Source organism: Lycorma delicatula, chromosome 9 (genome assembly GCF_047948215.1).
Source record: "Lycorma delicatula isolate Av1 chromosome 9, ASM4794821v1, whole genome shotgun sequence".
Classification (NCBI taxonomy): domain Eukaryota; kingdom Metazoa; phylum Arthropoda; class Insecta; order Hemiptera; family Fulgoridae; genus Lycorma; species Lycorma delicatula.
This window is the reverse complement of record NC_134463.1, coordinates 128,097,784-128,122,608: the sequence shown is the minus strand read 5'-3', so window position 1 is coordinate 128,122,608 and position 24,825 is coordinate 128,097,784. Positions and strand designations below refer to the sequence as shown.

General features: G+C 29.7%; 1 protein-coding gene across 1 annotated transcript; it reads right to left on the bottom strand.

Moving 5' to 3' along the window:
- Positions 1–574: 574 nt before the first annotated feature.
- Positions 575–24,664, bottom strand: LOC142330488 (uncharacterized). The gene is made up of 8 exons (XM_075375769.1): positions 24,445–24,664; positions 22,340–22,484; positions 20,482–20,640; positions 14,470–14,604; positions 11,365–11,611; positions 7,204–7,410; positions 5,386–5,571; positions 575–887 (listed from the first exon to the last, which is right to left on the bottom strand). The coding sequence occupies exons 1-8, from the start codon at positions 24,474–24,476 to the stop codon at positions 661–663; spliced, it is 1,338 nt and encodes a 445-aa protein (XP_075231884.1). The 5' UTR covers positions 24,477–24,664; the 3' UTR covers positions 575–660.
- Positions 24,665–24,825: the final 161 nt, after the last annotated feature.

The following is a 24,825-nucleotide window of genomic DNA, read 5'->3' as shown; positions in this document are numbered from 1 at the left end:
AATAATTAATTGCGCCTACTTACCCGGTAGGTATTTTTACAAGATTGTCATCATTTTAAACGGTTAGTTCTTTCTTGATCGACTTCATTCAGTTATCGGTTCTGAAAACTGAACCTTACGATTAGGGTCATTACTGAAAGATATTAACCATGATATATGTAGCGTTTAGATTTTCTTCTTGTCCAACACACATCACAAGGTTTTAAGGCCAGATGTTCTGCCATCCGTGCAGATTAATTCTCTGTTGCTAATGGGGTTACCTAACTCAAGGTAATTATCTCCAAGAGGGTGACTCCTAAAACAATGGCTTTATATAACCGGCATATGGCATCACCAAAACAATTTACTCTCCCGTACTTTTCTAAGTAAATGTAGCAGACTCCTTCCAAATAGCATTGTATAACATGAAGCGGTTATCAAGTTAGCGTTTAATTAATACTTCTTGCTTGTTAATTTCAGTTATCTAGAGTTAAACAATTAACTCCGTCTTTGTAAAAAGTACGTAAACGTGCGACAAAAAGAAACTGAAATAAACTATTAATGAAATTATGAACGGTTAAAAGAATGAATAAACTTATTTACATGCATAAATAAAAGTAATTTTTTATTGCATTTAATTATGTACATACAAATTTCACATCCATAATTTACAAAATTAAATTATATACTCCGTTCATCAAAAGGTTTAATGTCACTTTTCCAATTTGACATTAATTCTTGGTCACGCCTTCGAATTACAGTCCAAAACAATAGTACCAAGTGATCATCACACAGATCAAGCGCCTCTGATAATTTAGCTTTGCTTCCGTTTCTTACACAAGATTCAAAGTAGTTTTCAAATGATTCAATTAACGTCAATTTTTCAGGAACTGCAGCTATGTCACCACCTATTAAATATAAAAATAAGTAAAATAAAAATAGCCGCTATTAAAAACTTGTATATAAAATAAAATTGAACGTACAATTCTGTATATGTTTAAATAATAGTTAATAAAAAGGTAATAATATATAAATATACATTGTAGAAACCGATCGATAGGCAACTGATTTGGAATATACCTTTTACAAATTAATAATAATTAAATAAAAAATATAATAGACCTTCATGTGTTTACTTCTGTTTATATTGACATTAAACTGAAATTCAGAGAAAAATCATATTTTGTAGGCGGTAGTTAAGTAGTTTAATAAATAGCAAATGAACTCAACATTTTGTACACTGTATATGTTACTTGATTTTCAATCTATATATTACTAAGATTAAATTTTATTTTCATGTCATCTTAATCTTACCTTCTCATACAGATTTCAAGCGTCAGGCCCATTTAAAATTATCCCTAATACCTTGTTAATCAGCTAATGCGATTTTTACCTGTAAGAGATTATGCATAAATGACAAAACATAAATTTTAAACTTGCAGAATGAAGTTGTGTTAACCAGATTTTACACGATTGTACAATTGAAATCTTAGCTGTCTTTACATCTTCCCTTCAAATCTTTACCAAATACCATTCATCTTTGTTTCAATCAGATTACACTGGTCAACATAAAATTTAGAACTGAAAGGGAGTAGGTGTTCTATATAATATTTTATACGCTTAATCTGAATATGTATTGCGAAAGAATCCATCACGTAATGTTCTTAACCTCTTAAATTTATTTGTTTGTAGAACAAATTATACAAATTAGTTAGTACATCTGTATGTTTGCTTATTCACATCTGATTTGCATTGTGATGCACGCTGTAGACATATATTTGGTACATAACAGTTGATTGATATCACTTCATGTCAAGCCAGACATGTAGAGACGTGTCAGTGGGTTGAGTAATGAGTAATCCAACATGATGAAATTTTCTTCAGTATGAATTCAGTTCTTGGTATGACTTGTGTTCTTTAGCTGCGGTAGCGGTTTTAGCATACACATATTATAAAGATTGTCTCATAAGTGACACCATCAATTTAGTGAAAGATTATTATGACAACAACTTTTGGTACTATTTTATTGAATATCATCAAGATTTGTTAAGTTGTGTGTGTATGTGAATGTTTCACCGCTGTGTTTTACTGAACTCTATCTTTCTTTCTTTTTCTGTTTAGCCTCCAAAACCACCGTAAGGTATTACTTCAGAGGATGAATGAGGACAATACGTATGAATGTAAATGAAGTATAGTCTTGTATAGTTCCAGGTTGACTGTTCCTGACACATGTGGTTAATTGAAACCCAACACCAAGGAACACATGATCTAGTATTCAAATCCATATAAAAGTAACCTACTAAGATTTGAACCTTAGAACTCTAGACTTTTAAATCAGCTGATTTGGGAAGATGCATTCACCACTAGACCGACCCGGTGGGTTAGACAACAGAACTGTTTTCATATAACTCAACCCCATACATTCACTTGTAATAAAAGCCTTATTATGCTTCTCTTGTCATTTTCCTAGCTGCAGTTCTATTGCTGTTACAGCAGCATATCTAATAATGGAAAGTATAGTATTCAGTCAAAATTTTGGTTATCAGGGTTTTTTGTAAATGTCAATGTTTCAAGAGACCCCTAGTCCAAAAAACAAAAAGAAATATCAAAATTTCCAAACATATATGTACATGTGTGTATTTTTATTAATATCTCCAAACTGGCTCAACATAAATAGTTTGAAAATCGCTTAGAAAGTTTTTATATATGAGGCATTGATGGCATTAAATTTTGGATAAGATTAAAAAAGGGGGAGGGATATTACAATTTTTAATTTTTGTGTAATGGTCATAGAAATCCTCCCAATACTTTTTCATACGTTCCGATCTTTGGGCCCTTTCTAGCTTTGAAAATGCTCATGTTGTGAGTTTTTTTCTTGCGAGTGTAAAACTAGTGTTTTTATTCTTGATTTTCTTGTTTAATTTTATTTTATCTGAGGTGTCTTCTAACGTAAGACAAATTTTTATTTTTAATATCAATAAATAATGGACCTATTTGTTTGTTATTTTTAGTTTCAGAAACATAAGAAACAGTCTTGTGACCGATTCGTCCCTTGGCATGCCGACTGAATTTCAATCAGAGATGCCAGTGAGACCAACCAGTAACATTTTTTTTTTTTTTACTTTACATAATATTCAATTTATTTCAAGACAATATTTATAATACTTAAAAAATTATGAAATTTATCATGAATATTAGATTTATGATTTATTTTATTTCTTAAGATTTATCTATTATTTATTTAAGAAAAAAAAAATAGTGTTTTTGTTAAGAATACATATAATCTTTGATTAAACTGTTTCATCAAGAACCAATTAGTTTTAAATTTATATATCCTGTTAAGTAACCCAGTTGGAATTTTTTGTTGTCAGTGTTTTGAGATTGACAGTTTTCACCACGTTCTGTAGGCAGAATATTATGAGAAATATCTTCTATATTTATTTCTACCCTGTTTGTAATATGAAATGACACGAATCTTCAACATCTGAATGACTGTGAATGAATTCAATTTGTAAAATTCAAAATAAAAATCACTATCTTCACAATCCAGGCAATCTATATCGGAATCTAATTGCAAAAAATTTTTTCTGACACATGGCAGCTGTGTACAGGAAGATTTTTCAGAACTTTTTTTTTTTTTTTTAATTATTAGATAATAATTTAATGAAAATATTATATAACTATTTATGAAAAAAGTTCACAAATTAAATAAACACAAGAAAAAGAAATGAAGAATAAGATAAAATGAACACGAAAGTGAGCTTAAAAATTACCTGCAATAAAAAATGAAATATGTGAAATTAACCACACAGTATTACATTTCATAATCGAATGCAGAATGCCACAATATTAGCTAGGATACAACTGACATGCTTATCACCAAACGCCTGAATATCATGAGTCAAGTAAAAACTGGCAGGTAGCGCACATCGTGGGCAATGTCAGTCTCAAAAGCAAAAACTTTAAAACTTCAAAGTTTAGGTTGATCAGATTTACAGGTGGGGAATATTCAACATTATTTCTACATAGTTTTTGCCATCTTGAAGACAGATAGACAAAAAAAAAATAGAAATTTGGCTTTAAATATTCTAGCTTTAGTCTGATTTTTTATCAATCTAATAAGGAGCATCACAGTATTCCATAGTTTTCAGTAAACTATATTTTTTTTTTAGTTTTGTTGAATAACATTATACCGAATCAGGGTGACAGTGAAGTAAATAATTTTAACTTTTATGTATCTAAAATCCTGTACTTATAAAATATCAATTTTTGTTAAAATTTTAGTTTTCTAGACTGAAAATACATCTATTATTAATACAGACAAGGGAATTTTTAAAAAAGGGGGTCCACCCAAGGGACCCGACTTAAGAATTTAAAAAAACCTTTAAAATGCTTTATAATTTCTGATACTTTCTTTGTAAGTATCAATCGTGTCTATTATTAAAAATATTGTATAAGGTAGCTACTGAACAAGGGGATTAAATGGAAACCAAACCTTTTTAATTTTTTTTTTTAGCAATTATACACTAAATAAAGTATAATTATAATAAAAAAAAGTCTTTGATCAAGAGGGTCAATCGTAATTTTCAATATTGCTAATTATTAAGGTAAAAACATAATTACATCACCTTTACCATCTTTTTAAAAAAATATTGTTTTTAAAAATCTTCCCACCAATTTATTTAAAAAAATATAAATAAAAGATTTTGTTTTATAGAAATGATTAATATTATTTATATAATACTAATTGAAAATTAAAAATCCTAAATTTTCTACATATCTTTCAACGTGTACATAAAACTTGCAATCAAATAATTTTCATATACACCTTTTGAATTCTGAATTATTTTATAGTTATTTTTTATATTTAGTATCTTTATGTATTTACCTTAACTTTTTTTATTGAATTTATATTTTAAATAATTAATATGGACTTTAATCACATCTACTTCTTATATTATAATTACCTGTGTATTTTGTGTTATCGCTCTGATAAGGTTTTACAAAGATCTACCCTGCCGAGGTAGTTCTTTTGTTTTTATCTATGAAGTAGTATACCTATCTGTTCCTGACTTAATTTATCTATTGTCTAAATTTAATGTGTTTAATCTATTATATATCAGAAAATCTGTTTAATCTATTATATATCAGAAAATTTGAAAAGGAATAACACAATCGGCAAATAAAGGAAGCGAGGGTGGAATTTCTAGCGATATAAGTAATATTGAATAAATGATGCATCAAATAATAAGAAATTTGTATGTATATCTTACTGATGCAGACCTCAATAAAACATGAAATCTAATGAAACATATTCTAATTTATAACAATTTTTCCATAAATTATTGTGTATTCTCATATCAATTATATACACTAATTTAATAACACTGAGCCGCTACTACATACCTTGCATTTGAGTAATACTGTACAATATAGATAATAACAATTTAATAGTTTCAGCAAAAAAGTTTGTTGATATTAGAGCTTCCAGTACGTTTACAATATCTGTTAACATTTCTTCACAACGTTCATCTTCATCGGGCAATTTTAAAAGTTTCAACATAATTACACTTAACTGGTCACCTTTACTGGCTGTAAAAAAAATCAAAAGAAATAATATTTCAGTATTAAAAAAGATTAAATATAAATATAACATTCGTATATATATATATATATATATATATATATATATATATATATATATACAGATGAGGGTCATTCAAATATAAACTGGAATTTTGCTGTAAATGTGGTAAGGCGCTTTGGGTAGTTAAAGTTGGATACGTGTGGAGGGGAGCGGGATTTCACATTCCCACATCAGCAGCAGAATGTCTGAGCAGGAGGTAACATTGTCTGTTGTGTGTTGTGCAAGGAGTTATAATCGGATTTCTCCCAACAAACATGTCAAATCCTCTGAAATTTTTACTCAAATCCAAGCACGGTTCAGAGATGCTATCCTGTCAAAACCTCAAGTGCTGTATTAGGCCAAAAAAATTTTGAAGTGGCCATGATGCATTGGAGAATGAAAGTCACAAATCATCTGCAGACCAAAGTCAATGATAGAAACATTCAGGCCATTTGTAACATTGTGGAAGGCGATCACCGCAGAACTACTGCTGAAATTGCATCAGAGATGGACATAAATGTTGGAGAATATCCATACAATGTTGTCAAGACGCTCTTGGATACAGCAAAGTATTGGTGAGGTGGGTTCAACATTTTCACAGTGATGCGCAAAGAAATATCCAGAAAGACATCCGTCAGGTGCATCTGAATCACTTTGAGGAAGAAGGAGGCATTTTTGGACTGTATTGTGACCTGTGATGAAACACGGGTCCGCAACTACACTCCACAAAGCAAGAGAACTATGGAAAGGAGAAAAAGTCAAAGCAAAGAAATGCTGGAAAAGTTCTGGAAACTGTTTTTTGGGACTCAAAAGGCGTGCTGCTGATATTGATCTTCTACATGAATGAAGGTCGGTAAATGAGGTATACTACTACCGATTGTTGGATGTGTCAGGGCTGCTTATCGCAACAAATGATGTCGGCAATTAATTCACAATGTTCTTCTCCACGACAATGCAAGGCTACATATAGTGATAACTCGCTCAAATTCACTAGAATTTGAATACGCGCCGTACAATCCAGACTTGTTACTGTGTGAATTCAATGTTTGATTTGGCGAAAGAAACTTTAGGAGGTGAAAGTTTCAAAGATGATGCCGCAGTTGATCATTATGTGCATAGTTGGTTTTTAGGGCACCCATCTTGTTTTTTTTTATGAGGGGATCAAGAAGCTACCTATACGGTGCAGAAAATGTACTTCTGTTGAAGGAAACTACATAGAAAAATAAGATCTCTATTTGTAATTTTATCTAATATCAATACAGCTATGTAAACAAATACCAGTGTATAATATATAAATATATATACAAACCCACACAAAACACACATGAACTAGAAAATATTTATTATTAATCGAGTCTATTAAATGTAATCCATGGAATGACTGAGGAACAATCATAGCAATGACTGTTCCAAACATGGAAAGAACACTCGGTCGTAAAAACATAAATTATTAATTTTAATTTTATTAATTCCTTTAAATATGGTTTCACAAACTGAAATTTTGTCAAAGTAATTTTTCTAATATTTTTCACTTACTTTAGTAGCAGATTGGGAAAGTTTTATAAAAATGAACACGCTAATGAAACATTTATAAATACCTAATGCTTCTCTTCCTTTATCATGACCGGCAAATGATGCCAATACTGCTATCCACTTTTTAGCTGCTTTAAACATATGTTTAGATAAAAACATTTCATTGTCAGTTTCAGCAACACTATCTCCATCTTCATTCTCGATATCATCATATACTGATCGTGACTTCAAAAACAATTGCTGCCAACATTCTAATAAACTGTTGACCATATCTAAAAAAATTACATAATTACAAGGCATGTTTTTAAAGTAAGGTCCATTTTGAAATAAAAACAAAAATGAAAAATATGAACAACAAACTTTATTACTTAACCATAAAAACTGCACATACTTACTGATTTTCTGCATAGCTGCAGTCACCATCAAACATTTTTTCTAAGCGTTTCACTAGCTTCTACCATCAACTTAAACCGCTCAGTAACACCAATTTCCAATTCATCTTTGTCAAACCCTTTTGATGAAAAGCCACTGTTTAAGGCAAAAAAAAGTAAAATAATTGCTGAGAGAAAAGTCAAGGCTATACGATGGATGACTGAAAATTTTCCAGTGGCCTCACTGTCTGATTTGCCATGTGTGACTGAACATTGTCCTGAAAAAACAAAATCCAATGGGATAGCATCTATCATTTGTTTTATATAGCTTTTTTGAGATTTTTTAAGATTTTGCAGTACGTATTGGCATTACAGGATCTCAATGATCAATATGAAAAGCAAGACAAAAAGCAGTATCTGTAAGTTTCTTTATCAAACATCCTTGTTTGTACTTCTTTGGTGTAGGATATGATGAATCTGCCATCACATCAACTGCTGTTTTGTCTAAGAAATCCAAGTTTCATCTCTACTAAAAATTTGATCAAACAATTTATCACTTCATTTTCATAAATCACAAACGTTTGTTTTCCCTTCTCGAAATGAACAGCACCACTGTTAGCATTACTCCCCATAATTTCAGTCCGTATCACAATCATCACAAATCTGCCTGTTAATTTCAGCCACAGAACTGTTTTTTCCCATCAAAAATTTGATTACTCCTCATACTTTACACTTGGTAAGTTCACCAATTGCAGCACTCAATATAAATAGATGAATATAAACAACAACAAAACGACTTAACTATTGTTGCTAAAGTTGACTACTGATTGAAATAACAGAGCTACACAAGCACCATCTGTTTACATCACATATATAAGCGGCAAATTATACACTTGTCATTTACAGATTTTACTTTAAAAATGTCTTATAATTTTAATACGATTAAAATATTTACCGATACAGGAAGTATATGATATCAGTTTTATTATGAAAATTGCTTGAAGTTTCATCGTATCTTCTTAACAATGTGAGTAAAATTATTTACTTATGTTTTTAAAATGATTAATATATTAATATCGTCTTGTCAAACCTAAAAATACAGTGTTAGTAACATAATGGTGACTTTCAAACAATCATAGTTTTGGAATGAAGCATGATAGAAACACGATGTATATATATCAAAATGAAGAGAAACTGTCCAACTTTTCTACACATAAACAAGTTCCAGCACCAGTTCATGTTCTATGTGTTACAAGGTTGATAGCCTTATGAAGCTCATTACTCACCGTGATACACTACAGAGGAAGATTCAGTACATTTGGTCGCTTTCTAAGTTTGAGTTGATTACACTCGGCTGAGATAAATACCTTTGTGTATTCAATAGAAGAACCAGATAACGAAAATAACATTCAGAGGACAAATGACTCTGAGAAACAGGCAGCTCACTGAAGCAGTCAAATCCAGGACAACCATCAGTGTCTGACAAGACTGTTGAAACCATGTAAACAAATTATTTGCAAAACCTGTAAAAATCACTGTTCAAGTCTTGCGTAGTTAGACATTCCAAAAACAACTGTACACAATATTTTAAAAAAACAACACTGCTTCACCGCATTTAAGATTCAGGTGTTAAATAAAATTTATCCACAGAATAAGATTAAATTATTTAATTCACTAAAAATAATCTGGATAGCTTAGAACTTGAAAGCGGGATTTTTAAATGAGTTTATTTTCAGTTATGAAGCTACATTTCTCGTTTTACAACAAATAGATTGGTTTAATGTACAAATACACGAAATTAAAAACCTCCACATGTCAAATGCTATATTAATATTAATGTTTTATGAATACTCATCTGTAGAGTTTATGTAGTCCTGTTTTTCCTAAACAAAACAATAGTTCTGACTGTATCTACCTCAACCGCTTTTAACACTTCTAGAGCCCTATCAAACTATGATCGCAAAATAGGGCCTTGTCTGATGTCTGATATCTGATATCAAATTCTTTCATCTTTTCTATAACTTCATTCAATCATTTTCCTTTTAACATGTCGCTCTCTCAATATTCCTGCCACCTGTTAAATTTCTTGTCTACTGGTTTTCCATGTGCACCTTTAATACTAATATATATTGGCTTCAATTTTCGAACAAATCTCTTTCTTTTTTTATCGCTTCATCTCCTTTTTGATAATCATATTTTTCTGCATCAGTTGCACTCAATAATTCTGTTTTGGAATTTCTATTAATTTTATTTCTAAAAGCCTAAACAGTTTCCTGCATTCATCTTAAGTGCTATTAAACATTTTAAATTTCATAATAGTTGTTTCATATTTAATCACCAAATAAGCTAAACTATCTTTATACTTCCTGTTGTAATGTTGATATAGACCAAGGACTTAGAGATTTTCAGGTGAATTAAAACATCAGAGAAAACTAGTTGTACCACAGTATGTCAGATGGTTTGTAGACCAACATGCATATGCTTCCAACTCCTATTTTTTTTTTTTTTGTTTAAACAAAGTTTAAGGACAAAAAATTGGTTTTTTAGTTTTTTGCTTCTAAATTGAAAAATAATGGAGCAATCATAATACTTGAATAATATTAGTTGTGAACAATTAAAATACTTTTAAAACAAGCCCTTGAAAAACTTGACATTTTAATTGTCCACAACTTCTCTCAGTGAAGTATTATGATTGTTCCATTACTTTTCAACTTAGAAGAAAAACTAAACATTTTTTTGGTTTTTAAACTTTGTTTAACAATAAAAAAAAAAAATAGAAGTTGGAAACATACATGTTTATCTACAAACCATCTTATATACTGTGGTACAATTGGTTTCCTGCAATCTTTTTTATCATAAAAACAGCTTCTATTTCTCTGTGTCTTGGCCTAATACAGTTATTTTCATTCATTAGTAAAGTTTTGTAAGCTTTTCTCTATATAATTTTAAAACAGAATTTAAATTTTATTATGGATGACTCAATTTTATTGGCAATTAAAATATTTGGTTATAAGAACACATTTCTTTAAAATAAGATAAATGAATTAATCTGGTGGTTAAAGTAACAAAATAAAATAACTGGGTGTGATTTTAATAAATATAAACCATTGTGGAAAAATGTAAAAAAACAACAGCTTTATAAAGACAACAGCTTTAGTTATAAAATTAATCATAAAAATCTGTTTAATATAATGATCATGTGATATTTTAACAAAGAGTTGAGATGCTATATATTAAGTCTTGTATCCAGGTTTAGTCAATAAGCTTTTCACTACACGTACTCATATACTTAGTGCACATCAAATAAAAACCCACAGAACAAGAGTTCAACAGTGAAAGAAAAAATTATATAGTAAAAAAGCGATGATACCCAGAAAACATGACAAACAACCCCACCTGAAAAGTATAAGACCCCCTCCTGCAGGCGCGGATATCTATGTTTTTTTACAACCCCCTCATAGTATTTCAACCCATGATAGAAGGAACTCGCTCGTTATCAACAACTTTGCACTGACCAACTAATACTGACTATAATAACTGACTGATTGCTTCATTTTTTCAGATAATCTTATGGTAGCTCACTGGATTCTTATGGTTAACAATCAGATCCCCACAAAATTGTGTGGGATATATAAGTATTCACAAATGAATTATTAACTTCTCAATCAGATTTCCACTAAACGTTCATTTATACCGTACTTTATAAAATTTATTTATACTTATGCAAATAGTAATATTACCTGTAATGATGCCATATAATAAACAATTTTTCACAAGAATACAAGAAATTTTATTACGTTAGTTTCCAAAATTTAGTCTTAACATAGTATGAAATATTAATATATAAGCAATTACCAGTTGTAGCAAAGTACTGGCTAAAATCCTTGTCACTAAGCGTTGGGCCGTATATACATAGTGTATTCAATACATCTAATACACCATAGAGTAAATCATCATTAGTTGAACTATTCAACAGAAATGATAATTTATCACACAAATGTTGACAATCCATTTGTTTTTCAAGCCAATGTTTTTGTGTTGTACAACTACGCTGGTCTTCTTGCTTGACAAGATCCCAAGCAAAAGTGTGCAGTAGTCGTACCTGTTAACAATAACACAGCCAATTACTTATTATATAATTAGCAAATTTACAATGCCTTTTTCACTCATCAGATCATTATCAGTAACACTCTGATATTGACAGTAACACCAAACATATTGTATGATTCTCTCAGAGAATATTACACTAATAAAATGTATAAATAGTATTATACTACATGAATCGATTTAAATTTTCTTACACCTAATTTGATGTATAAGGTCTGTTCAAAAAATAACCAACCTTTTTTCTTTGATGCTTAGAGATATTCTGAGATGTTCAACTGATATCACTGCATAAGAACTAATGAATAATCCCTCACTATCTGCATGCATCTATGATGATTAGCTTTATGTAGCATTCATTTGAAGTAGGTGTTATTTAGTGGCTACAGCATTTTTGGTGATGAGTGACTTGAACAAAGAGTTTTTTATGTTTGGGAAAAACTTTACCAAAATGATTCAAGAGGCTACAGGAAGAACTAATTGAGCCGCAGACATTGATATAAATGATTCAGGCCTTTCAGAAGTGGTTGAGAATCTACCAAAGACGACACTCATCCAGGAAGATCATTGATGTCAATGGACACATACCTTGATGATCAAGCAAACAATTTGGTGATGCCAAATCGACATTAAACAGTTCATAAGGTAGCAAAGAGAATGGGATTTCAGTGGTTTCATGTCATAAAATCCTAACTGAAAAATTAAGAATGTATTGTGCCAGCCGCAAGTCTGCTTCAAAACTTGATTCAAAAGCAGAAAGCCAATTGTATAGCAATCTGTCAGAAACATTTTAATCGTGCAAATAATGATGAAATCTTCTTGTCAATGTCAATAACTGACAATGACGCAAGTGTGTTGGTATGATGTAGAAACCAAATTCTGATCATTTCAGTGAGTCAGAAAATTATCAAGACAAAAGATATGCAAACGACATTCAAACTCTAAGGCGATGTTGACAGTCTTATCATTAAAGGCGATGTTACTATGAGTTTCTACCTCCAGGACAGTCACCATCAGTACTATCTAGAGGTCATCAGATGTCTCCACAAAAATTTAAGGAAGAACAGACCTGAACTTTTCTATGACAACTCGTGATGGTTCCTTCACCATGATAATGGACCAGTTCACACATTGAAATTAAGTCATGAGTTTTATAAAAGATTTACTTATTGTTGTCTCTCACCTATCAAACTCACCTGAATTAGTTCCTACTGACTTCTTTTATTTCCAAAATTAAATTTCTATTAAAAATATCAGAATAAAATCTGAGGTAATGGAGTCCCTAATGGCCATATCAACATAACTCAATCTTCTGATTACTGTGCAGCTGAAAGCAATGGAAAACTACAGCAGCTTTTTTTCCAAGAAGATTTAATTTTCATGTAACAAAGATGGAGGCGCCTTCCTTGGTACAATATTCCAGAGGTACACTAGTCCCCTGTTTAGATGTCCTTTATTATAATAAGTACTGCCCAAGTGATCACATCAACTTGTTTTTTGCAACAGAAGAAGTTAATGCACAACATCCACTATGTTTATGTCAAGTTATAATAATAATAATATTACAAGATATCGGTACGAGAAATTCAGAGACTAGAAATCAAGTAGACACTATGAAATAAAAAAAAATTACGGCAAGACTTTTGGGATTGTAAAGGAATTTTACTTACAAGAATTCATGTATTTTAAAATAACAATTTTACTTACAAAAATTCATGTATTCTAAAATCACAATCATGTCAGTTTTATCAAAGTAGCAATAAAGTCTGCTGTATGAAAAAATGTCAATGGGCTCTATAAAACTGTTGATAATTCTTTCAATTAAGTGCAAAATGCATTTATAGAGCTGAAATCCTTCCAAATAATGGGACATGGGTTTCCTTTTATGTTTCTAATTTTTTTTTTAATCCAAAAATTGTAGGTTTTAAACTTTTTTTATATACAATATTTTTTGTAAAGATTTTTTTTTAATTGAGAAGTAATTTACCTTGTTCTGTCCATGGACAATTTGAATTATCGGGATTATTATGTCGGGATTATGTGATTATATATATAAGATATATTGTAGGATATAGTAGATATATACAATTAACAATGGGTATTCAATTTTACAACTAGGAACAGGAAAATATCATTAACATTTTGAGAAAGTCTGTCAAACAAATTTTTTTTATGTTTTGACACAAAAGTATCAAGTTTTCTGGGTCATACAATCTTATCAAAAAGTGTAAATTTTATATCTTTAATGATCATTTTTACTGTTACGTTTTCCAAGAAAAAATTGGTACTTAAAGAATTTATGAAATATAAGATTTCCTAAAGTACAAATATAATTGGTCTGTTTTTATAAAAAATTCCAAGTAAATATTGAAAATAAATCTAAAACGAACAGCAAGGAATACTCAAAAGAGTTATAGATCTTCTACACGATAATGTTTAATTCTGCTATACAATCAGAAAAAATTTTTACGAACAATTCGATTGGGAGTATTTCAATAAAGATGGATACCCTGGTGTCAGAATCAACAAATCTGAAAAAACTGGTGTTGCAATACAATATTTACCAAAACTAAAGCAGAGAACTTTTGAAGAAATAATGCGAATAGTTTAGGTGTACAATGAAATCTTTCCATTCTTTTTTTAACCGGTCAAAAGAAAGTTAATTAAAGTAATAGATATTTCATAACCAATGTTAATTTAACATTTAGAATAGAAGTTCAAATTAATTAGCATTAAAATAAATGTTACCAGTGGTATGTACTTTCCAGTAGATAAATTTTACCAGAAACATATAAATAATAAACGATCAACCGATCATTTATACATAACACTAACAAAATAACATAGAAAACTTACCAGCTGTATAAGAGTAAGAGTGTCAGATGATGTCAGTAATTGCATTAACAACTGAGTCATTTCTGGTCTCTCAGAAATCATTTGACGAACTTCATCAAAGCAACACATGTTGCGTAATATACCGACAACAATTTCCTGGAAATTAACATACGCATAAATAAATAAAGAAAAATTATAACAAAAAAAAAAATTAAAAATAGATGAAACAAAAATAGCAGTTTGCAGTACAGATTAAATTATTATCAAATTAATGTCAAATGTAGCCATTAGAATAACTAGATATTTCAGTGCATTGCTAAACTCTGTGGTAGAGTGATGGCATCTCACACTTTCATCTGTTAAGTCCTAGGTTCAAATCCCAGTTGAGGCTTGACATTTTTCATACACTAAAGAATATCTGTTCAGTATTACATTACTAAATAAAAGCTATAAAATTAAGCAGTGAAAAAAAAAAATAATAAATATTTTATTTTGATCGGTACATAGTAATACATTACATAGATCATCTGATTATGACAAATTATAAGATAAATATGACTAGACTCAATATTAATTGTTTAAATACAAACCCATGAAGTTCTGTTAAAGTAAATACATAAAGTACTAAATATAAAACATAACTACAAACAAATTCACAATTCAGAAATTATTTTGAGCATCTATTTATAAAAACAGAATTGGATGCAGATAATCATTTTTTTTTATCATTATCATTTTAAAATTTATCAAAAAAATTTTTAAATTCAAAGCCATTTCTCGTAAGTTAAACTATTGTTTTTAATTATATAAAAATATTTCTGCCATCTGGTTTGATAAAGGTGAATATGTTATTTTTTAAGAATAAATGACTATTCCTTTTAGCAAAGATTGCAAATTCATAAATATAAACACACGGATGAGTTCAACATTTAACTTTCTAAAGATAGGTCTATACAGTTCACACTTATAGAGCCACATGATGACCAGCCAGCACATTTTTGTATCTTAAGAAGTTCTGATTTTTTTAGCAAGCCCCAAGAAATGACATTATACTTCATACAGGAATATATGTATGCGTAGTTAATATTTAATAACGTAACAAACTTAACTTTTTGAGTTTTATTAAGGAGCAAAATTTACTAATTGTCATCGATAGATTTTAACTGTCGATAATGTTGAGACAGAAAAAGATGAGATCTTTTGTTGAGACAAAAGATTAACTTTTGTTGGTAGATTTATAACTGTTATTATTTTGAATTTTAATAACTGCACATTACTGCAGTGCAGATATATCACACCTCACAATAAGACAAAGGACCTCTAATCAAGATTTGCTTTTAATTTTTTTTATTATACCTTGGTAATTCAGTGACTGAATAAATTAAAGGAACTAAACTTAATCTAATCTTAAAATTAAAACTAATTATTATTATCTTTTATGACCGCACATATCACTTTAGTCAGTCCATTATCCAAGCAATGGGACTGTTTGGGCCTTGTGGTCCTTCCAGTACTTTTTCATACGTTTCGATCTTTCTGCTCTATCTAGTATCGAAAATGTTCATGTTGTGAGTTTTTTCTTGTAACTGTGAAGCGAGTATTTTTTCTTGATTTTCTTGTTTAATTTTATTTTATCTGTGGTTTAAGGCTGATTTTCTTTAGATCCTCTCTTATTTCTCTGATTCATCTGCATCCTGAATTGGTGTTTCTAGAGTCAAGATTGTAGTGTACTAGCTGTTCAGAAGTCTTGCATCCTCATGATATGTCAAAAAAATGTCTCCTCTTGCACACGGTATCAATGACGAGTACTAACACTTTGTACTCAACTTTGTTGGGCACAATCCACCACTGCCCATCTTTCTGGTACTTTTTATTGATGGAGGTTCTTCCAATTCTTCGTTTGATTTTCTGGAGTCAGTATGTCTTTGATTGTTCATTCAGGTGTTAGTGCTTCTGGTGCATAAGTGGGTTCTGGTTTTATAACTGTGCTGCAGTGTATTATTTTTGTGTTTATTGATAGGCATTTTTTATTGTAAGTGTACCAGGTTAATTTTTGAGCTTTAGCTAGTTTGTTTCTTCTTATTTGGATTGAGGTTTTTCCGTTAGGTTGTTTGTTATTATTTCTCAGAGGTATTTAAATTGTGTTACTACTCTGATTTAATTAGCATTTATGTTTACTTCTTTTTTTAATCATGTGGTTTTTGGGGCATAATTTCTGTCTTTTTGAATGATATTTTGAGGCAATTTTATTTACAATGTTTTGAAGTTTTGTCAACGTCAAATGTTGACAAAGCTATCGCAGATAGCTTGAAGAACTTCAAAACATTGTAAATAAAATTTCCTCAAAATATCATTCAAAAAGACAGAAATTATGCTCCAAAAACCAACATGATAACTTTGTCAACATCATTTGCTAGCAATGCCAAGTCATCACCGAAACCAAGACAGTTTGTTTTGATTTTTCAACATATTTTTACTTTTGGGAGGCATTTTTTGAGCCATCCCTCATTACTAGAACACAGTTGAATAACAGCAGTGAGAGCCCATTGCCTTGGCAGTCCTGTTTTGATCTCAAATGGTTCAAAGATCTCACGTAATATTCTAAGACATCTCGTAAGATGTCTTAGAATATTTATTAGGGATTCTCTGTGGATGCAGTCATAAGCTTTCTTGAAATCTACAAATGTTATCACCATGTTTCACCATGATTTTTTTCCTGTTATAATACATTATTAGCTTGAGACTCATGATCTGATCTGGACAGCTCCTCCAGAGTCTGAAACTTGTCTGGTATTCTTCCAGTTATTTGCGAGTTGTGAACCAATCTTGTTTAGGAGGATTCTTGAAAGAATTTTATATGCTGTGTCTAGGAGTGAGATTTTCCTGTAATTGTTAGGGTCTGTTTTATTCCGTTTTTTGTGTAACAGATAGATGAGGGCTTTTGTTTAGTGTTCTGTTAGTTCTTTGATCCAGATGTTGACAAGCTGTTGATGAAGGGCAATTTTTGCTGATCTTCCTGCATGTTTCCAGATTTCTAAAAGTCTGATCTCCCACTGCTTTAAAATTCTTCATCTCACCCAGTGCTTGGTAGACTTCTTTTATTGTGGGGGGGAATGATGTTTCCTGGTGGTGTTATGTTAAAGTTTAGGAGTTCTGTCAGTTCTTCGCAATTTAGAATTTCTATGTTGTCTTTATTGTTTGAGCCAGTTTACCATTTTCATTCTTTATTGGTAGAGTTGGAGGTTTTGCAATAGTCTATAGACTGTTTCATTGAATTCTTCTTCTATTGACTTCAGTATGATTTTATCGTGTTGTCTTTATTCTCCTTAGGTTTCAGGTGGATTTTTTTCTTTCTTTTACTAGATTTTGGAGGGATGTTTCTGATTTTTGGGAATGGTAAAGTAGCCTTGCTTCATGTGTTTTTTCCATTGTTTTGTCACATTCGTTCCACCACTAATGTTTTTTATACGGGATTTTACTGCAGCTAATTCTTCTGCGTTCTGTTTAAGGTTGTTGACTAGATCTTTGAGTTTATCCATGACTGTTATTTTTTTTAGTTGCATTTTGGTAATTTTTTATTAGTTGAGTAGGGATCATTTTTCTTTTAGTTTTAGGGGCTCGGTTTTGTTAATTATTATATTAGTTTTACATCAATTACAACTAATAATAATAATAATAATAGTACCCTTATTGAATAAACTATGTACAGAATGATTTTTCAGTAAAAATTATTTTAGTCTTTTTATGCAAATTTTTTCATCACCACAGGCACCGATGTCAAATGATAATTTCTCAATGAACTATGGCAGTGCATAAAATGGCTTACATCTAAATATTATCTTATGGACCTCCACAGACCTACTTGTTCAATTTTCTGTATCATAATCATAAGAATTTATTTTAAAAACTGTCCAAAACTGATTCTTGCTTAATAAATAAAAGGAACCACTAATACCTTCTAATAACCACTACACCTTCATATAATTAGCAGCCTCATATTTAGTATACTGAAAATGATAAGTTATCCATGTGTTTACATTTATGTGTAATCTTTTTCCTTAAAAGAAGTTGCTTATTCTTTAAACAAAAAAAAACAATAACCGAGATAAGGGAATGGTTTTAAAAGAAATCAACACAATACTTCAGCTTAAGAAAACGGATCTTATAATGAATCTGTCATCATTATTAATAAATTACAAAATAATTTTTAAAATCTTCCCACCAATTTATCTAAAATATAATTAAGTAGTTTTCTTTTAAAAAACAATATTACTCTGTTGATTCGTTTTTCAATAATAACAATCAAAAATGTTTAAAAAACCCTTATTTTCTGCATTTGTACATTTCAACATTTACATAAATATGTGCTCAAATTATTTCCATTAACACCTTCTGAAATGAGAATTATTTTATAGTTATTTTTTATATTTAATACCTTTACTTATTTACCTTAACATTTTTTCAAGAAACTATATTTTAAATAATTAATATGGACTTTAATCATGCTTATTTTTCTTCCTATAATTAATTGTACTCATCCCTGACATGATCTATATAATTTATGTGGATTGTCCCAAAAGTAATGTACTGTGTGCATGTGTACAAAAACCAAAACAAGGAATGATACACAGCAACTGGGCAGTGTGTAGCCAGAATTGTCATGAAGTAGACCATATAAGTTGTTCCGGTTTATTAAGTGTATAATAATATCAGTGCAGTCAAAGACAAAGCAGAAATTTACTTTGGTAATAATAAAATTCAAGCAACAAGCACATATCAAAATCATAACTTTAAAACAGGTGATACTGAGCCAATAATTTATCAAACATTACGAGAAGTATGCGGTGATGATACTGTAGACTGCAGCACTGTACAGTGTTGGCATATAAAGTTTAGGGAAGGCAAAGGAGTATAGCATGTGAGCCATGCTCTGATCAATTGTCTATTGGTATAGATGACAAAAGGATCACTATTGTTACCCTAATGTTTGTTGAAGACCATGTCAGTGAGAGAAATCAAAAATGAAACCAGAATTCCAAAAACTACAGTACATTGCATTTTAATGAAAAGTTTTGCGTTCAAAAGTTTTAATACTGTGTACAGAAAAAATCAACAGTCTTGTATAAATTTTACATGACAATGTGCGCCCACATATTGAGTTCGGACTATATTTTTGTTGATTATACTCGGGAAATGCTTTTCGATTCACCATATAGTTCTGAGTTGAGTCCACTAGAATTCAATCTCTTTCCAAAACTAAAAGAACCATTCCAAAGAATTTGTTTTAGCAGTTTGAAACAGTTATCGTGCCATGACCAAGGAAATTTGACACCTCAGCAAAGATCATCTCTTAACAGGAATCCAGAAGCTGCAAAATTGTCGGCGAGTGTGAAAAAGTACCAACCAAAATAAAAGATTTATTTATTACTATACTACACTGGTTGCCATGTTGAATAGCCTTGCCTGTATAAACCTAAAAAAAATCCACCTATCTTTATTGTATTATTTTAATAACTGATTACATAGTGATATAGTTTGCATAGCGCTACATAAAAAAAGTTACCTTAAAAAGCAAATGTTATGAAGTCAACAATTTAACAAGATTAAAAAAAAGAAAAGAAATGGTTACAATGAAAAAAAGATTTATGACTAATTTTAGAAAATAATGATTTTTTAAAACCAATTAACAGTAAAGATTTCACAAAATTATTCATTTTTTATGAATGTCATTAAAAATGAGTAGTTTTTTAAGAGATATAATGTTAAACTGAAATAAATTATCACTGGATTTAAGTGGAATATTGCAAAACTCAGGGTTGGGAGAATGTTTTGAAGAAATAATGAACATATGCAAAAATTCTCATTTTAAGCTTTCAACATTAAGAATATTGTTGATGAGGACACTTAAAATTAATTTTGTCACCGAGAAAATTTACTATAAATATGGACATTCACTAATGCTATTCCTCACTACTGTCAACTTTTTTAAAAATAAAATATTCAAAAAATTATTATAACAAAAAAAATACAAACAATAAATCTTGGTTCTTGCAAAGGTCCTTGAAGTACGGTCGAAGACAGTTTCAAAAAATCATGTTTCATCAATACTTTAACGACATCATGTTCAATGGTCATATCCCACAAATAGCACAGATCATTTTCAAAATCTTCTGTCCATTCTGATACAGCAATCTGAAAAAAATGATAAGAACAGAATAAATCAATAATTATAGCAACAAAATGACTTATACAGTCACAAAACTATTGATGCTTATTTGAATTAATGCCAAAATAAATGCAGTACAATCTCATTAAACCGTTCCTCCTAGGACATCAGTTATCATATTTTACATGCAAAGCTTCAAGAAAGTACATTCATTTTTATTACATCTAATGAAAAGATTGAAGTGTCAGCTGTAATGGTACGATTTTAAATTGGATGTGTCAAGAGCGGCACATAAGATTAGTACTTTTCTTTCTGTGCCAGAAGGTGTCCAGTTTGATGCCAAGCCAACCTATTCTAACATTATTGACTAATACCATTTCCAAGCCATCAGTTATATAACAAGCTTCATGTACTCTCGCTATGAGAACCAGGGATGCAGCTCCCTTTATATCTCAATTTAACAAAACTGCAAGACGATCTTTAAAAGATCTGGAAACTTGTGGAATGCAGAATTATAATTAGATACCCCTGAGGTAAATTTAAATTCATGGGTGAATTATATGAAAATTACATTATGTTATATGAGTATTACATTACTAGGTTCATTAAAAAAAATAAGATTTTTTCAAAATTATTTTACATACTTTTACAAAATTTTGTCATTTTTATTTCCAAATCCTCCAATTTTAATAACTTTCAGCATTGCTTCCACAGATGGAATGTATACCATTTAAAAGAACTTGAAAATTCTGTGGCAGTTCTAAAAATTATTCCTGGATGGATTATAACCTAAATTTAAAAATGGGTAAAAGCAATCACATCTTAGGTAGACATAGCATTGTTAATCATAAATGGAATTCCCATTAACGATAACGATAAAATTATCATTATCAGGAACTATTTCTGTTACTCATAAAGTGAAAAAGTGTAGTTTTTTTTTTTATCCATGGAGTAGCAGATCCTGACATAATGTGTATAATGTATTATTATGTACTGATCAGAATAAGAAATTTATTGATATATTCTGGTACAGTTTCATGGAATAACCTGTTGGTCTTGTAGCAAATTTCTTTTAATCTCTTTTATGTTACTGAACTAATTCATCGCTTAAAAATCTTCATTTCTATATCTCTGCAAGCACAAAACACAATATCACTTGCTTACAGATTGGAAATGAAACAATAAGTTACACCAAGATAATTTAATGACTCGGCAATTATATTATTTCTAAAAAATACATTACACAGCATCACTAATAAAACATTGACTATAATACATTGGCCATAAAATTTTAAAGGTTCAGTTTCTTTTTGACCAAACTACTGTTAATTAATATTAGAATATGTGTTTAATTTTAATGATTTTATTAATACTTTACAAATAAATAGTTTTTATAAAGTTTTTTTTTTCTTTTAATTAAAGAAATACTTCAAACAATAATGCTAGTTTACTTTCTGCAATGTTAGTTTTCTTTCTATGATTAAAGAGGTAGTAAATAATACTTAATTTTGCCAACTACAATAATGAAGCAGTGGTGTCTTTGCTTTTAATCCAAAGGATCCAATATTCAAATACTGGTGAGACTGATATTTCATATGTGCTATAAAATTCAAACTCTTGCAAAAAAGCACAGTAATTGTTAATAAGTCAATGCATACTAGATGAATAAATAAATAGATATTAATATAATAAAAGTCAGTAGAAGATGAAGATTAATTAACTCACCTGTGATAATGTCATTAGTGTCTTCAGTACAAATCTTTCACTGTATAATGTATTACCAATAGCATCTCCTTTTAACAAGTCGGTCTGGCCTACCAGATCACTAGGCAGCTGTGGATTGCTTACATCTTCTGATGCAACATCAGTACTAAATCATAAAATAGGGCAATTCATAATAATGTACACAAAATTAATTATAAATTCCCAATTACACTAGCAATCATTTTAAAATAATTAGTGTGTGTTGATGACTTTCATGGTAAAAGGCTTTTATAAGGCTTATAGGCACTTCATTGCCTATATTATTAAGTATCTATTAAGGCACTTTAGAACCTAAAACACTAAGCTAGCCGTAATTATTAAATATATGTTATGCTTACATATATCCCCAAACGAAATAAAATATAATTTCTCAAGACTCACTCAAAATGTTAAAAGTAAAGTTTAAAAATTGTACAGTTAGATCATAATTTTGTGCCAATAAATATTAATCATTTAGGCCATTATTTTGTACATTTTAAATGTTATTTTACCAATGCGTTTATAATTTTGAATTCACAAACTTTATTAAGGAAAATAATAACCACTTACTCTTAAAAAATAATAACGTACTTCGACACCGAAAAGGACCTTATTATTGTTTCTATTACAATTTTTAACAAATTACCAAACAGTTTTCTACGAATTTATTTAAAATTAATTTTTTTTACAGCGAAAACATTATGTAGACAAATTTCATGTATTTAGTGTAATAGTATATTTATTTAACATTATTTCATGTATTTATATTTTAAATAAGTAATATGGACTTTTTAATCGCATCTATTTTTTATCATAAAATCAATTATGTATTTTGGGATGTTGCTCTGACCAAAGTTTTATCACGGTTTCAGTGATCCATTCAAGCAAAACCATGATAAATGCTATGCTTAATAACTGACAAACCAGATAAATGTTGGGATAGTTCCCTTTTTTTTATCAGTGGATTAGCATATCTACCAAATTTCTGACGTGATCTATATAATGTGTTATGTACAGATCAGAGTAAAAGATTTATCTATTTAATGTTCAACATTAAGCACATAACACAAGGTTATGTAAGAAAGTTTTATGTAATTAGATTTACTAATACTATCCGTTTACTATTATTAATATTATCCACCTACAGCCACCAGAATACAAACAGTAAAATGGAGAAATTTTTATCTTTAATGACAGCTGTTTTAATAAAATCCATAAATATTGGAGAAGTATTATTTCTTCAAAAAAATAGAATTTAATTATTCTTTATCTTTTGACTCTTAGAAATGGGCACCAAACTAAAAACGGCTACTACCTATTTACTAACTCCTAATTTTGTGTTCGCTTGAAAAAAATCTAAATTTAGATTCGGTTGTCAAATTCATTTACAATTGAATACAGATAATCTATGTATAATATTTTTGTTTTTAGTATAACTAAACCTAGTAGAAGGCACTTTACATTATCTTAATTGCCTAAATGTTTAGGCCATCATAATGTTTCAAGGAAACTATGAAAAGTTAATAACTTGTAAAACTTAAAAGGTACATGTAGCATGTAAACTATAAGGATTATCCATGAGAAATAGGTCAGTTAATTTTCATAAGATATAAATAAAGGAAAATTTAATTAAGAAAAGGAAATCGAGATTAGATTTTTTTGTATTAGACAGCAAATATCTTTATTCTAATTTTGAACAAAGGAAGTGACACATGTAAAATGAGATTTGTGGAGTTATGTAAGTAATTACTGCAACACAATATTTTTTTAATAAATGACAAATTATAGCACCCAAATAACCTCAGAAAAAACACAACAAAAACAAGCCCTGCAATATGCTATTTATAAAAGATGGACACACGCCTTTTATCAGAAGAAAAAGCCTCCAAGACAGCAAAACTATTCTGTAATGTAAAAACAAAACATAAATGGCTTCGGCGAGATATGATCTTAAATGTACAAATTTATGAAATAAGCAACCAAACCTGCGATAACATCAGTGAAACAATTTTTATTAAATAAATAAATACTAGGGAGAACAAAAAGAAGTTGGAAAATGTTTAAGACCGGTATAAATTTAAACATACTTATTGTAATTATCTTCTTCGGCTTCCATCATTATTAAAATTTACTCTTCCTTTCTATTTCCAAGAAAAAACTACATTTTCATGCTTGTTTAATTTATAAGATCAGTAGCGCCAACATTTTTAAAGAAACATTACGTAACAGAAGAAAAGTAAGTAATACTTAATTTACAACTACTAATTATACGATTCCACATTACACTGTAAGAATAAACAACAGCTGATTTCTTGTCCAAGCTTTGGGTGATAATCGACAGTAAAGGTATCGCGTTACAATGGATGAGCACTACAAAATTTCTACCTTAATAATAGATTTGAAGCTGTTTTCAGATTTAAGAGTACTCTAGCATGATTATGTTTTAGCGCTAATTACCAATGACTTTA